The sequence below is a fragment of the Coturnix japonica genome, chromosome 11 (genome assembly GCF_054131305.1).
Source record: "Coturnix japonica strain WE chromosome 11, WE-NBRP24, whole genome shotgun sequence".
NCBI lineage: Eukaryota > Metazoa > Chordata > Aves > Galliformes > Phasianidae > Coturnix > Coturnix japonica.
The window spans coordinates 10860337-10877625 of record NC_140673.1 but is presented as its reverse complement, the minus strand read 5'-3'; the positions used below and the strand labels follow the sequence as shown (position 1 = coordinate 10877625).

General features: G+C 39.2%; 2 protein-coding genes across 4 annotated transcripts in view; one reads left to right on the top strand and one right to left on the bottom strand.

Moving 5' to 3' along the window:
* Window positions 1-1123: 1123 nt before the first annotated feature.
* Window positions 1124-14818, bottom strand: UCHL5 (ubiquitin C-terminal hydrolase L5). 2 transcript variants are annotated; one of them, XM_015869439.3, is made up of 11 exons: window positions 14644-14818; window positions 13928-13991; window positions 13104-13209; window positions 7548-7673; window positions 7402-7463; window positions 7173-7303; window positions 6373-6436; window positions 5181-5283; window positions 4658-4771; window positions 3297-3395; window positions 1124-1733 (listed from the first exon to the last, which is right to left on the bottom strand). In XM_015869439.3, the coding sequence occupies exons 1-11, from the start codon at window positions 14723-14725 to the stop codon at window positions 1689-1691; spliced, it is 996 nt and encodes a 331-aa protein (XP_015724925.1). In that variant the 5' UTR covers window positions 14726-14818; the 3' UTR covers window positions 1124-1688. The 2 variants fall into 2 exon arrangements, with proteins under 2 accessions (XP_015724925.1, XP_015724926.1); XM_015869440.3 differs by having other exon boundaries at window positions 4658-4768.
* RO60 (Ro60, Y RNA binding protein) overlaps window positions 14817-17289 on the top strand; it is a 16064-nt gene continuing 13591 nt past the window's right edge. The window contains exon 1 of one of the 2 annotated variants that reach the window (XM_015869434.3): window positions 14817-15113. In XM_015869434.3, coding sequence (XP_015724920.2) covers window positions 14939-15113 — 175 coding nt within the window. In that variant the 5' untranslated portion in view covers window positions 14817-14938. The remainder of the gene's footprint in view (window positions 15114-17289) is intronic. The other variant, XR_014932993.1, reaches the window with a different exon arrangement.

The following is a 17289-nucleotide window of genomic DNA, read 5'->3' as shown; positions in this document are numbered from 1 at the left end:
TTATTTCAACTGAATTACAAAGCTTGGCTGCAATAAAAACTATATTACTAAAAATTAAATCTTCATATATACGAGGAAACAGAAAAGGCAAATTGAGTGACTTGAATGAGTACACCTTAAATGGACATCCATTAAGGAATAGCAATATTGCATTTTAGGAATTAGCGGGACTTTGAGAACATCGTGGAACAGCACACATCATCAGGCTACCACTTAAAGAAATGCCTTTTGCAAAGGAAGTTGTTTCCTTGCCCCTAACAAAGCTGTCTCGATGAAACATTGAAGTAGAAAACATTTGTGCTCTTCTGCTGACATTCTCACCTATGACTTACCTGATCAAAGTTCTGTACAGACATGGATCCCACAGCCTTTCTTTTCCCCTGAAACACGTTGTACGTTCCCAGCCACTCAAGAGGATCCCTTCAGCAGTAGGAGAATGCAGTTTGCTTTACTTCTTCTATTAAAATGTATCAAGCACCAACAGATAACACAATCTGTGCTGTATGGGGCTTTCCAGAAATTCTCTAGAGAACATTCTCATACAAGACCAAATGACTTCACAGTTCAATTAATTATAACTTTATGCAAAGTAAATCCAGCAGCTTCCACAGGTTTTAAGAGTCTTCCCAACAATCTGAGGCCTTTTACTTATTTTTCCCTATTTCTTGTTCAAGCCCTTTGGAAGAACACTGGAAGTTTCCCAAATGAATTTACATACACTATACATTAATTTTGCTTAAATAATTTCAGAATTACACATTGTTGCAATAACCTGATCCTATCTTTACCAGAACAGTCTGCTTGTCCTTAACAGAAACTGAGTGGCACTAAGAAAGTCTCTGTATTCCCTTTGGTCCACGGAAGACATGGGAAGTATCTTCCATTCCAAAGTTATGAATAACCTTCTTTCTGGGATTGTTCTTACACTATAACATTAACAATTTCCTTTCACCTCCCATGGTCAATTAAAAAGTACTGTTTTAAAGAAATACCATATGAGAGTACTAGATCATACCCAAAACTAATGCCCAAAACAACTGCGTAAACAAGCAGCCACAAGTCTGCCAACCTTCAATACATCTTAGTTATCATATCCAACAATAAAAATACCACAGGAAGAAAGTTTGCCAAAATAAAAATGGGAATATTTATTTATCTTTTCTACCCAAAGCAATGCAGATCTTCTGAGATTATACATCGGTCTTTGCAAATGTTACTACTGCTAGATTTGTAGTTTTCAACTCATTAAAAAAATTAGACATGGACTTCAAAAAAACTAAAGACACATGGCATGTCATCGGATAGCAAGGATGAGATCAGAACAATTGTTAGTAGGGATGAGCAAAGAAAGCTCATGCTTAAATTCTGGCATTTGCATCATTACCATATACTCATGTGGGACAAAATGGGTACATTTTCCTTGCACGTTTAAGCCCACTTTCCAAACATTCAGAAACCAGACTTAAATAAGGATTTTGACCAATGGATCCTAAACATTATTTAGTACTACATGCACAAGATGCAAGGGAAGGAAAAAAAAAAACTAGACCCGTGCATACAGCATAAGACAAACTGTTACAATTGCCAAACGTGCGCTGGACAAAATTTAATGTTTATGAAAAGTTTTATTTGTTGTCATGAAAATAGTTTCAGAAGCACATAGTTGTAAGCACTCTGCAAGGTCATCTTCACTTGGCCTCCTGAACTTTCTTGGCGTTCTGTTTTTCTTTAGCCTAGAAAGCAAAGAGAGATACTGTTAAACTTGGATGTTACAAAGATGTAGCTTTTGTACATTTAACCCACAACACTGAGCCTTCTACATAGAACACTGAAAAAGAAACATGTTAAATGTAAACTCAGATACTTCATAGGTAATCTACTGTAGCTTTACAACTACTTCATAGAGTAGAAAACAGTTCCTAGCAAGATTTTTGCAGGCTACTTATAAACTGTATCAACTGATAAGGAATGCAACACACAAAATGAAGTGTTAAGTTAAAACTCACAGTTACATTTTATAAACTACTAGACTACAGAATTGCTCAAAACTCAAGAAAATAAATGTACATATCACAGAACACACAGGCTGTTCTGAAAGTAATGCCTCCTATTAATTTCCATGAAAATCAGCAGATACAAAGACCACGTTATTCAATAGAACATTTTATAGCTGAGAATTTGCTCTTTTTCAATGGAGTCAACAGCGTTAATTATGCTTTTTTCACTAGAGCTTGTAAAAATCTGCACCAGCAAAGGCGACCTGCTGTCACCAATACTGAAACACTCCACCTACTGCCTTCACTGTGCTCACGTGCAATGTTTGGTCTCTGAAAGCATCCACAAGCATTGGTGAACATAAATGGGTGCAATATTTTCTGCCCGAAGGAATCCGATGACACTCTTTGCTATACACATGCTTTAATGTCAGCTATTCTCCCCTCTGCTGCCATCTGTCACAAGGCAACAACAGGTACTGGGATATTGGCAATAAGGTTCAGCCTGTACTGCCATAACACCAAGTCTGCCTCTGATGTCATAGGCCAACATAATAAAACAGGAGGCATTACTCTCAGAGATGCCCTTGTACTTACTATTTTCTCCCTCCTGCACAGTGACATATAGACCTTCTTCAATTAAAGTTCAAAATTAGGAATATTATCTACTGCAGAAGTAGACATGCACTACAATCTCTTTATAATTCAAGCCAAGTACTTAAGCAGCCACATTTCTACATATAACGTTTAATAACCTTGCCAAGGTAACAGACAGACTTCAGTGAACATGCTTAAATCCTAATCCTAAGTCAACATTAATACCTGCACACTATACAAAGGAGAAAGCAATTGAAGCAGTGAATCTATATTTGGAGAACGATCAGAAAGCATTTCAAAGCCCTCTAAATTACCAAAATTTTGTGCACAGGTTGCCACCTAGTGCTAACATGTAAACACAGCAATAGAAGAGTATCACAGAACAGACAGCAGGTTGGCAAATGGAAGTTTTGCATGCAGACACTGATACACATAGATATTTAAATAACTTTCACACCAACAGGGTTTGTCAAGACCAGAGAATGATTTAGGTTGGAATGGACACTTAAGATCATTGAGTTTCAACCCCCCTGCTAGAGACAAGGACAGCTCCCATGGGATTAGATTGCTCAAAGCTCCATCCAGCCTGGTTATCGTAATTAAAATAAAAATTCATGCCTGTATAATTGATTGCATTTTCAAGTAGAGTGTATAAAAAGTTATAGTAATACATTGTTGCTTATAATTCAGCTAGGAAATACTCACTTTTTCTACTAATGGTATTAACTGTTGATGTTCTGCTAGAGTCTTTAATAATTCCATGATGAAAGGCAGATAGTTATGTTTTCTTCTAATGTTTTCAATCTAAAAAAAATAAAATTCAGAACATTAACATAATTACTATATTATGGACAGTGGATTTTCTCTTTTCTTCTGAAGACTCCATTGGAGTTTATCCTCATAGAATCATAGAATTACTCAGGTTGGAAATGACCTGGAAAAATCATCAAGTCCAACCGCAGCCTAATTATAGTACCCTAACAACCCTCTGCTAAATCATATCTCTGAGCATCACATCCAAACTGCTCTTAAACACACACATTATGTTTTAGTCAGTTAAAAATAAAAAAGTCCAAGTCATAAATTTTTAAGCACCAGTAAAAAAACATAAAGGTCAGATGAATTCAATGCATAAGGCACAAACTCTCCTTAAGCGGATAACTTCAAGAAAACAGTTGACTGCCACACAGTTTCCATAATATTTCAAAATACAATTATGAAGTTTAAGCAGTCTTTGAGCTCCCCATTTTTTTTTGCTTATTCTCATGCTTCGTAAAGTACATGATGCGTTTTTGATTACTTTAGTACAGTTCCTTGATGCAATGGAACAGAATGTGTTTATGCTACTCTAAAATAAGTAGCCATAACACTCTGCAACAATATAGATAATTAGCACAAGTACATTAGAGACAGATTTGAAATTATCATGTAGTAAAAATAAGGGAAAATAAACAATTGGTTACTGAGCTTCTGAATTTCATTTCTTCTCAAAACAGTCCTTGAGAAGTATTACAGACTCACTGAAAAGTTAGAAGGGATGATTTCAGAGAAGTTTTTCCCTATCTAATTTTCATAAAGGATTATATGCCTTCAGTGCACTTGAATAAAATACTTATTTAGGATAATACACAACACATCAGTTGTTCATTCACTGCTACCTGCTTAAGGAAAGGACAGCAGGTAAACCGTAACAAAAGAACAATTAAAATACCCTAGAAGAGCTTCTTCACTGAATACAATATCTATGTGTCAGATTAGTTGATATATGGGCAAACACAGAACGACTCTATACATGAAGTCCAAAGACTTCCTGAATTGGCTTAATAAATAATGAACATAGGCTGGAAAAGCTTATATGAAAGCTCAGTAGAAAAATAAGATCAACACGTGAAATTCCACATGAAATTCCAGAATGGCATGGGATCTTACATAAAAAGCTTTAACAGGTTACATTTCTAATGCCCAAATTCCTGCACATCAGTTTCAACAGCCTCTCACAGACAAAACAGCTGGCTTTTTCTTGCCATGTTTCCCATATTTGGATCAAAAAAGCAAAGGCAACATACCTTGTATCTTTTTAGTTTTTGGTTCTCTTCTTCGATTAACATCTGGTATTTTGCAACTTCTGACTGTATAGAACTTAACATGTTACTACTTTGATCTGTATCCATAGGTTCCTCCTTGCACAAAACAGAATGCGTGGAGTTAATGCACTTTATTATTTCAAGAAAGAAGTCTTGCTTTTAAACATTCTAATTACAGAAAAAAAAAAACTGTTTTGTTTATTTATGACATAGCTGCAATTAATTCAGTGTGAATTAGCTTTATTATTTGGAAAAATATACTTCCATTGTAACAACATGCTAGCTAGGACAGACAGACGCAATGATGCGGTTATCCTCTACTCAATACTCAAAACTACCTAGAGCTACAACTGTTGTCTCCATATGGCACTGGACAGATGCAGTCATCCTTCCCTACTCCTTTTAATTGCTGCTTCATTTGAAGCAAGGGACAAAGGAGTTGAATAATAAAGACACGGAACTTTTACCACAGATCTAACTCAGTAACTTTAACACAAGGACTTACCTCTGCAAGTTGTCGCTGTAGCTCTGCAATCCTCTGCTCATATATCATCTTTCTGTCAGATACAATAGCCATCAAATTAAACCTTATCTCACCTTCGCTGTATCTGTAAAAGGAACAAAAAGAAATAAAAACTTTCAAAAACCATCTTTTACACAAAAACCCAAAGGCTTCCTTCAGGATTTCCTTCCACTGAAAAGGAAATACATTTCTGAGTTGTCAGGGGAACACAGTTGTATTTAATCAAGTTGTACTACAGATCCAATTCTGCCATGAAATAAAATCTCAGATTATTAGGAGCTAAAGTTTGGAAAGCGCTAATCTGTCCTCCTAAGATACTGTTAATCCTGTCTGCTGTCACAAGAAGTATTTGAAGTTGCAAAGGGGAAAGAGGAGGCAAACAACAACAAAACCCAAAAGAGCATGGCTGACAAAAATTGCATGATAATACTGCATGTAATACTTGTACTCTCTCAGTATTGTTATTTGCTATAAAGCACTGGAGATTTACTCACATGATGTGGAAAACAGATCCAACAGAAAGATTAACAGCCCTTTGAGAGCATAAATTCTGCAAATGTGATTTGGCAGTTATGTTTTATATGTCTAATGAAAGACTTGAAGTAAAAGACTTTGAAAGTTACTTTCTAAAACTGGCTTAAAGTTGATTTTAACAAGATCAATGCTGCTGCACCTTGGAGTGAGAGCTGTGAAGCTGAAGAAATTCCAGATGGATTCTTCTAGATGAAATTTCCACAGCAACCCACATACCTAAGTTTCATTTACTGTAAATACCAGCTGTACGGATGTATTTACTAACTGGTATTTTGAATTCTAAGTGCATACCCAAACATTATCAATGGTAATGGCACTAAGTTCTCCCTTGCAAAGACCCACAGCTGTCTATGATTTAATCTTGCTCTTACTTTTCTCAGAGTACTAGCAGCATCTCTCTTCATTACAGATACCTACTTTGACTAAACATGCCGGAGCACAGCATATTTGAGACTTAGCTATTCATCACATGTGGCTCACGCTGGGCAATAAGTTCTGAAGTCACACAGTGATACACACATAAAGGGATGCACAAGCTTCAATCCTTAGAAATTCAGATGAAAGCTTTTAATTGAAGGAAATCAAGAATAAGGAATTATTATATAAGGAGTTCTATTTTAAAACCATGGCTATCATTTACTTTTGTATCCGTTTCTCTATGACAGGCCGCACAGCACTTATCCAGTCATCTTGATTGCATGAACCTAGAAAAAAACATAAAAAAAGATACTTCAGGCCATGACTCAACAGTTCTCACTTAAGTACACTAAGAAAAAGATACTGGAGACAGATTAGAAGGTGCAAAAACATGACTGGTACCATAGAGCTTTTCCAGATGCAAGATGTTTCATATCTTGTAATCTTTCTTAGTCTGTCACATGCGTAACAGGAACAGAGAGCAAAACTAAGCTGAAACTAGCTCTCCTTTAATATCTTTTGGCAATTACCTGCTATGCATGGGGAAACAAGGGCACTGTGTAAGCGTCAGATGCATTATGAACAAGTGTATGGGGTCAGCCATATACAGCTGTACACAAACTCTCACAGAATAAAAAGATAGACTACAGCCTGGAAAACACAACCCCAAAACATCCTTGAAAGCAGGATGTGGGAATTGTCCCCTTGGGTGACAGTATCACAGACAAAAGACAATGTTGCAGAAAAAGACCAGCAAAAGGGACTGTATAGTACCACTAAAGAAAGACAAAAGCATTACGCAGTTTCAACAGCTGTGTTTGTTTGAAGAGATATTGCACAAAACAACCTATTTTCTTTCATGGGAAGAGAAAGCAGGAGGAAAAAAAAGAATTTTCAGATCAACAAAAACACAAAGATAAATTGCTGCAAAGTAGCATGTGCCTTAATTGGATATTAAGGAAATCTAAAATCTACTTTTTAAACAACACGTAACCAAAGGATGTTCAGAAAACAAAATGCTACCTAAATCAATCGGTCCTTCCCTTAACCCATCCAGCTCATAAAGCCGTCCATTAACAGGAACGTAGCTTACGAAGTGAAATGCGTCTTCTTCTTTTGCTGAAGACTTTGCATCAAATTCAAACATCTGCTGTCTGCAAAGAATGTGTAAAAATAAATAAATCCATCAATCAGGTGAAAGGGAACCTGCATGAATTCTTCCTAGCTGGAAAACATGTAAAACACCTGCTACCTGGCAAAGCTGTTGTGAACTTGTCGGATCACTTCTGAGTTGCTTAGTGCCAGGCCCTTCATCTGAAATTGAGTAACAAAATTGAATGGTAAGATTCCATATAAAACTCATGGTTATTTAAAATACAGGAAGTAACAGGCACTTACTGCAGCATCAAAACTCTGTGAAAACTCCTTAAATTCTGACAAAGTCTCTCCTAGACGGATATCCTGATGAGCACAATTTAACAACACGCTTACTATAGCTTGAGTAGCGCAAGCATTATTTATCACCTAGAGAAAAGAAAAAGGGCAAGAGTTGATAATTTGCTCAGTACCAGTGACAAAAGTATAAATTCATATTTGGCAACACCTCTCATTTACACACATTGTCCTTGCTGAGTCACATTACAGCTTCACTCTGAAAATAGGACAGCAAACACAGTCTGAGCAGCCACAGAAACACTAGTGCTGGAGGCTGTAATAAAATGAATGCTGAGAGGTTACTGTATACTGTCCATTGATTAAACTAGTATTTCACAATCTCTGCTTAAAAACTCATTCTATTGATTCACTGCCTTCACCTTTTGTTGTTTATTAAAGGATAAAAAACAAATCAAATGAAAACCCTCTGATTCCAGCAGTCTCTCCACTAAAATAGCATTTAGAGTGAACTGCTCAAACTATACTGTATTCATAGCAAAAAGAAAAATAAAGTCATCCCTGCAAAGACAGTTTCTTTTGAATAATCAGAATTCCTAAAGGAATTAAGAGCCCCCGGAACTATTTGCGTGGGGGATATAGTAACAGGACCTATATATTTTTGTTTTTAGGAGTTATGCAGGATAAGACATATCAAATATCCAAGGGATAGGCTAATAAAACTTACATGTGTTTTGAGATATAAAGATTACATTTTTAGAGACTGTTTTGATGAAGAAAGAGCCAGATGAAAAATTAGATTTTCCCCTTGTTAACTGGCAACATATCTACCCTTTTTGAGCCTAAGTTACTACTTTGTGTAACTCCTAAACCTGTGTTTAATGTTCTACTGTTGTATATAAGAACATAAAAATGACCATAATACAATAAAGTTATGAGGTCACAACACAAGACATCTTCTCAGTCTTACCCTTAGGGAACTACAAACTAGGAAAACTAATGTTTCTTCAGCCAGGAGCCTATTTTGTAATTGAAGACATTAACCATTAGGACTGGCAGAAATTATGTTGATTTACTGTAAAATACCTGAAAATCAGTTTGGGGCTGTGAATGCAAAACCACTTCCAACAAGAAAGGAGGAAAAAAGGAAACTTCCCTCCATACCAACAAGCAACTTTTCACAATGAAAACCAAACTCTCCTCACTGACTGCAAACATTGTAGTACAGACATCAAAAGCGGGCAGAATAAATCAGGCCACGTGTTTGCCTTCCTGTCAACCATCACAATCCTTTGCATTGCTATTCCTACTCCAGAAATGGCTTCAGAGACATCACTTGTTTCTGTCTTCAAAGAAATTCAATTATGTTAGCACTATATGTTGTATTAAATATACTTCATGGTATTTAGATTTGGTCTCTGTAGTGAAGTCATTTAGTAAAAACACCTCCTAGTTTAAGAAAAATCTGGCTGCCTTAAGTTACAGCCACACAAGTCAGAATAGATTACAATAGCTGCGGAAACTTAAATAGACTGCAGGCATGCAAGCTAGTGGCTGGATTTCACTCTATTATATAATTAAGCACAGAGGGGAGATCAATTTAAGGCAGAGAAGCAGTGAACAGCAGCAGAACAAAATTTACTAACAGCCTAACAGAAGGACATAATTCCAAAGAATTAGTACTATCACAAAGAGTATCAAGAACTGTTATCTGTCATATAACTTAGGAGCAGTATCAGAGGCAGCTGTAGCACTTCAGGATGAAAGCAGGAAGATTACTAGAGAGCTAAACCAAAACAGTGGCATAAACATGGTATTAACTAATCTGCCAGAGAAAGGCAGAAGAGGTAGAGAGGACAGTATTGATTCCCATGGTAAAGAGCATGCTATTAGAGTGAAGGGACACCACAGCTAATTTCCATCTGGAGACTGCACTGTATGATAATCCTCACCAAAAAATCAAGATGGAACAACAGGTGCTGTGACAGCACCAACCCAACACTGAATTCAGAAAGGTGAAGGAAAGCAAGAAAGAGGTTTTGAGTCCAGAGGCAGATGAGCTCAGAAACTGAACCAGCTGGATAAAGGAGCTTGAAATAACAATAAAATCAAGCTCAGCATAGATTAGAGGCCTCGCTCAATATCTGCCTTTCAGCATGAACAAACTTTATATTCCAACTACTCTATGAAGCAGTCTGCTTAAGCGTACAAGAACAATGTTAAATTATCCTGTCTTACTGCTGCAAAACACAGAACAAACACAGATCTTGTGAATCAGAAGGTGGCACAGATGTTAAATGTAATAAGGCAGCACTCCTGGAGGGTAGGACTTGATCTCTTGAGGCCTATTCCAACCCCTGCAATTTTGTGACACTCCTGGACCTAGGTGATGTGAGAGAAGTACCATGGTGGAAGGAAGAAGTGATTTCAGTACCTACAGTACACAAGTGCAAGGCTTGTCACAACACAGCATCCTATCAGTGCACCCACCCAGTATATGCTTTTAGGGAGAAAAAAACCAACACTTTGATTTGTAGCTTACAGTACCATGAGCAGGATATTGTTCTGCAGGAACAAATTTCTTCCCTGATTCATTTCTTGTTTTACTATCACAACTGTGATGTTCTACCATTGGAATGCAGCTTAAAATGAATACACCGCATAAAATAAAGGCATTATGCCACTATTTCAATAATAAAATCTGAAGGGGTTATTAGAATAATAAAAAAAACTAAGAAAGTCTACAGGAATGGTCTTCTCATCTGTCAAAAGACGCTTTCACTTCCAAACTGATCAGCACAGAACTCTGCTATTCTAAACAGTGCTGACGACAGCTTAATACATTGAGTGGTACAGTCACGTAACCACTGCACATTAAAATAATGGCAAGGGCCTATTTAAGCAACACAGAAATCAGGAAACTCGGAGTTAAGGCTGAAACTGGATCCTTACCTCACCTCATTGTGCCTAGGTATCCTAGCTCAAAGGGTATGTAAGATCATCCAGAGTTCTCTGCCCTCAAATAGAGGGCCAAATCATACCTAGGCATAACAGGGAGGCCCAATTAAAGATGAATGTGCGTAAAACTAACCAGCCAATAAAGAAAAAAAAACAACTTTCAATAAGCATGCAGACTCCACAGACGTGAAAGTTCAACTCTTCCAGCTCTCTCAATATACTCATGATTATATGTCAGCCAGTGTCACCATTTAGAATTCAGTGACCATATTGTTATGGAAGTGGGTATGACCAAACCATGAGCATGTAAAAGCTTCTTATAAAAATGGTTTCTTAATGCAATTTGTAAGCTTTTTTTGCTGGAAACGGTGTCAGAGTTTATAGCATTTTAAACCTAACGTTTTCTCACCCAGAATGAAAAAATTAATAGAAATGTCATGTTTCACTAACACTGAAGTGCACCAGAGCTACACTGCTGATAACATCACTTATTTTCCATACTCAACTGCTGTTTTGCATTAACAGCTACTTAGTCCAGTTCAAAGAGGGCTCCTAATTTCACTTTAGAACTTCTCTGCAGACCTCTTTAAGTGCTAACATTTAAGACAATTATGCACGAGGAGGGGGAAAGAAAGAAGTGTCAAATAGGCTCCTGAGATTTTTGAGTGCTTCAGTGTCCTTTCAGTTTTGAGATACAAATCAACAAGACCAACAAAAGTCAAAATCATCCCTACCACAAAGTCACCTGTTACCACTACTTGCCTTGTACCAGCTTTGGCCTGTACAGGCTGACTGACCAAATGCATCTCACAAAGTGGCATGAGATTAAACCAGACAATACACAAAATCCATAGAGAACTGCTTGCTGATTAGATGAATTGGCCCATGAAAGTTCAATAAGCATCTGAGCCACTGCAAGAGATAGCAAGATTCATGCATCTATAAAGGAGACAGGCTTGCAGGACCCAAGGCATTCTGTATTCTAATCAACAGCAAATTACCAGATCAACGTGTCTGGAAAATGCTTAATGATTCACTGCAGTACATCTACCTTACAGAACTGCAGGTCCTAAGAGAGAAAAAGGAAGGAAGAGGTAGAAAGTTCCTCCATGCTCACGACAAGTTTTAACATTTTAAGATTTAATAAAGAAGTAAAAGACAAACGCTTCAAAGAAATCTAGAAGACCAAGATTTTTATTGTTTTCTTTATGACTCTTCATGGTTTTGCTACCAAGTCTAGCACTGTCCTGTATTTCTGAAGTACATACTGCAATGAGAAATTAAAGCTCAAAGCCTTTCTTAGGCTCTTATTTTCAAATAGGGTCAGGCTTCAAAAAGAGAAGTATCGGGGGGAAGCTGACAATGTTGAGCAAACAAAAGCTTGGAAACTTTTCAGAGGCCATTCACACAGCAAAATAAAGATGATAAATTCACTTTAACTTGAGAAAAAGGAGCCTCTTCAGATTCACATCAGACATTTCCTCCTACCAAGAAACTACTCTTTGAGAGATGCAACAAGGATTTTTGCTAACCTTGTTTGCAGTAAGACTACTCTATAGATGCAGGCTATTGATCTCAAGCAGTGTTTAATTACTAAGAAAGCATAACCTAAAATAGTGCCTATGACACCTATGAAGCTGTCAAGACAAAGTTAAACTAATGGTGATTGTTGTGTCCTAAGAATGATAGGCACTGCTTGGCAGGACTCAAGAGGTACAGTAGGGGAATAACTACATACATAAATAAAATCATGTTAAAATAGACCAAGGAATAAAGTCGACTATAAGAGCATGAAACAGTAAGATAGGAGGATTATAACTGTTTGGAAAATTATAACTGTTGCAATTAGACCAACATGATGGGAAAGACATTACAAGAAAGGTGATGACAGAAGGAAACACACAATAGAAACATACTATAAAGGAAGGGAAGAAGATTGCTCACCCATGTCAGAAGATTCCAGGTTTGCAGAGGAAAGCTTCACCAAGGAGGGATCTCCTAAAGGAGATCCTTCTCCAATGGCAGTCAGTCCTTAAATGAGGTCTAAGAGAGGTGCAGCCAGGCTCCACCCAGTTAAATACTCTGATTTCAATACTTCAGACTTAAAACGTACAGACCAAAACAGTCCATAAAGCCTTGAAATGTTATCCTAGAGTCATACTGACCTCACTGAAGAACACTTGAGAAACACAAGAGACAAGAACTTGACTGAAACATTTTTTCTTATGATTTGTTGGAAGTGGTTTCCAAGACAAAAAAAAAAAACAATGAATCAAAAATAAACAATAAAATGTTTTCTTCTGCTGAGAAGTAAGTAATTCTTTATGGTACAGAACAGTTACTTCTTATAGGAGGAGAATGGCAAATAAATAAAAGCTTTACTTTTTAATAGTGGATTATATTTTGGTCTGCCTCAGCAGATGGATCAGATTTGCTTCACCAGCCATTTAACATACAGTATCTCATTTCATATGATTTGTCAAAGTTGCTTCACTTAGTAAAGTGTTAATTGCTGTGTACATTTTAACAACAAGCTGGTTGATCTTTCCATATTAAGTGCTCTGATTCATGACACATCTAACAAAAATACCTAACTTGCCATACCTGTTTAGCAAAAAATATTGTATCCAGCCTGGAATCTTGAACGACAGAACCTGCTGGTTCCTCTCCTGGCTGCCACTTGAAAAGGAATATCAGCCCATGTACTGGCCTAAAATACCAAATTCATAGGAAAAAAAACCAAACCACAAATAAATAAAACAGCAAACAAAGAAGACATATTAAGAAAAAATACCAAAGCAAGAAACATCTATGCTAGTTTAACTGTATGCTGTTACAGTAATGCTGTTAGTTGTTTATGTCTCTCAACACCAGTAGCTTGCACTGCAATTTTCAGCTACTGTCTTTTAATTAGGGAGAACATACTGAAGACTTATTTCCATGTAAGCTAAGCAATTCCAATCTAAATTTGCATTTGGCAAGTCAGGACCAGTTCTTCCGGTCACTGTAAGGATAAAAGGGGCAAAACACCCTTTTCAACCTATTAGTGACTGGGACATACTTTAAAAGCCATTTCTCAGTCACACATAAGAAATGGAATGTAAGTTTTGGTACTGTTTTTAAACAGAGCACTCAATGATAAGAGGAGCTCCTCAAAGGATGCAATGAGGACCAAGGCCAAAAGCATTAGAAAACTGTTCTCACGTTCTAGCAGCAATTATCAGCTCTACCCATAAACAGAAAAGCCAATTAATGAAACAAGGCATTAATAAAAGGTTATTTAGTTACAAAGTACTTGATGGAATCAAAACTCTGATGCAATTCAGTAGAAGCTGGACACTCAGCACCCAAGCTCAGGACAAGCTTCTTGTAGAGTTCACACAAACATAGGTAAAAAACCACACAATTTATTAAGGAAAGCTCCTTACTTCAATTTTTCAAAGTTTTCTGGCTCTAAACTCCATATTTCTTCTACTTGTGCTCCTCTACAGCCTGGAGAGAAAACAAAAATAAGAAATCTTTCCTTAGTTGCTGCATTTTGAAGGAATATAACTAATAAAAAAAAAGAAAAATAAACAGATCACACAGAATCACAGAATGACCCGGGTTGGAAGAGACCTCAAGGATCATGTAGTTCCAACCCCCCTGCCTGGCAGGGCCACCAAACATACACCTTTACTAGATCAGGTTGCCCAGGGCCCCGTCCAACCTGGCCTTGAACACCTCCAAGGACGGGGCATCCACAACCTCCCTGGGCAGCCTGTTCCAGGGCCTAACCACTCTCCTAGTGAAGAACTTCCCCCTAACATCCAACCTAAATCTTCCCTCTTTTAACTTAAATCCATTTCCCCGTGTCCTGCTATTGTCAGCCCTTTCCAAGTGTTTACTGCCCTCCTGGAATAAAAAGAAAATTCACATTCTGGTTACACGTAAACACGGGATAAATGAGATTAGACTTAGCTGCGTAAACACAGTATTACTAAATACGTTAATTGGAAATCGGTGTAAAAGCGAACATTGCCAAAGCAGCCCCTCGCAGGTCACCCAGCTCGCTCCCTGCCGCAGAACGAAATGGCGAGCGGCCGGACCGCAGGCCTGACAACGCCACCCCGTGTCGAGCACCACCCCGGCCCCTCTCCCTCACCGAAGCCCTTGATGAGTTCCGTGAAGACACCCGGGTCGCTCTCCATGAGGCACCACTCCCCGGCGCTGCTGCCTCCCGCCATGGCGGCGGCCTGAGCGCTGCCCTCGGGTTCTCGGTGCCGCCAGCCGGTTACAACGCGAACCCAAAGCACGCCGCTCCCTTCCCGGCAGGCCCCGCGGCCCACGCCGCACCTGGCATCTCTATGGAGAGACAGGGCGGGAGCAGGAAGTGAACGCGGTGAGCGCAAACCACAGCCGGGTCAGAGCCGGGGCGCGGCTCCATCCGGGTCCCGGCGATGCTGTCAGGACGCCGGCGGGCGGGGCTGCGTGTGGAGGTGTGGGACCAGCCCGAGGCCGCTCCCAGCGCTCACAACCGGCTCCACAGCCCCCAGCTCCGTCGGGCCCTTCGCGTTCCTTCGCTTGAGGTGATCGGTCCCGGGCCCGGGCGGGTCCCACCCCGCGGCCTCGCAGGCAAGTGGCAGCGCCCAGCCCGGCTGTGGCGAGATGGGGGAAGGTGGGAGGGGGAGAGCGGGCTGCTGAGCCCTGCACCTGAACACGGGGCGGGTACGGGCTCCCGGTGAGTCCTTCAGGGCGAATATATGACCTGTGTAGTGTGGTGTCAGCTGCAGGGCGATCCGATGGGCATCTGGGTCACGGGCCGGTAATGTTCCTCGTTAGATAGAGATGCTTGATATGAAGCAAAAGCACTTGGGTTGCTGTCAGAGCCCTGCTGTGCTCCACAGCTGAACTCACCTTAATGAAAGCAGAGAATCACAGAATGGTTGGAAGGGACCTCAAGGATCATGTAGTTCCAGCCCCCCCTGCCTGGCAGGGCCACCAAACATACACCTTTACTAGATCGAGTACAGAGGGAGGTGAACGTGATTTCTCTCAGCACATCTGAATTTTGAGGACAATTTGAGGTGTTGACTTTAAAAGGGGGGAAAAAAAAGCCTGGAAAGTTTAATAAAGCATCAAACTTAGTCAAACTGTATGTTTTCACTGTAAAGTTTGTCTCATCGTCAGCCTAAAAACCTGTGCTACTGTTAAAACGTCGTGCTTCAGATGTTATTTTTCACACATAACTGAAGCTTGCACTGTAGGTCATCTCTTAAGGAGACCAGCAGTGATTTGTTACGGCCTCTGCACATCCTGCAGGCTGTAACCTGAGCACACATAGTGGTGCTGCAGCAGGTAGGTGCCACAGGCTGTAGAAGAGGGAAGAGCTGTGCTCACACCCTGCTCAAGGGGCAGGTAACAGTGATGTCCAGCCTCCTGGCAACAAACCCTCCCATACCCTGCTTCCCACTCACTGCCCCAGGGCTGTGGCCCCACATCACTCATCTTCACTGCTGTATCCCCTTTGTGAGGGACCCCACACAATCCATTGCTGTGTGTCCAGACACCAGCCTAGGCCTCCATCACCTTCTTCTGTTTAGTGATATAGTGATTTTCCTTTGTAACAGTGATTTGGAGAAACAAAATGTACAGGTTTACCATCTCCACAGCTATAATAGCTATTCCATGAGCTATTTACTCTTTCTGAAACTAGAGAGATTGTTTTCCACTGTTCTGGCTTGGGTGCAATACTGGTAGCAATCTCTGCAATAGACTTGTCTTTTATATCAAGTGGTGATATAACAGCACATTATTTGCTCATGCATTCCCATGCAACCTACTCTGTGAGACCTGCTGTAGCAGAAGGTTGGACTGGATCATCTTCAGGGGTCCTTTCCAACCTGTGCAGTTATGTAATTATGTGAAAAAATATAATAGATAAATATACCAGCCTCTGCATTTTGAATGGTAGGAATAAGATTCCTAGCCTGGAAGTTTAGCTTCCTCTATAGGTATCTTAAGTGCCACAAGAGAACAGAGTCCCACTGATTGAGGCAGATGATACCAGGAGAAGTTTTTTTCACTGATGGTGGTGAGGTCCTGGTACAAGTTACCCAGAGAAATTGTCTTTAATTAATTAATTATTAAATATAATTAATTACCTTTAAAGATGTTTAAAGCCAGGCTCAATGGGATCCTTAGCAGTCTGGTACCCACTTACAGTCAGCAATGCTGTCCATGGTAGGGGTTGGAACCAACTGAATATGAGATCTTTTCCCACTCAAGCCATTCTCAAGCACAATCACAGGTACTTATGGATACCTTCCAGCTCAGGATACCCTATCATTTTACCTGTTAAAATAGAAAAACAAAAATTATTCCATTTAAGTTTCATTCTTATTTGCAAGTACAAATGATAATGGTTACCAAGGCAGGTATCTGCAAAGAAGGCCTGTGGGTTTCTGTGTGTATTCTCTGTAGAGTTTGATGGATTGGGTTATTGGTGTGTGTAGTATAGTACCTATGCCCTATTTAATGGATTTCTATTGTTAAGTGAGAATCCAGAGAACTGAACTTACTGCTGTCACATTGATGTTGTGGGAGCAGTGTTGATAATAAGGATTAGAATTGGAACTGAAGGAACTATATTAAGAACTGAAGGACTGTGTTCTCACAGTGGTTTCTTGCTTTTTTTATTTTTAACTGAAAACATAAAACAGTACAGAACTTGTGTGTTCTTGGATCTTACATGGTGCAGCAGACTATTTGAACCTGTAATATAGCTCTGTTTTCCTTCTCTTGAGTTACT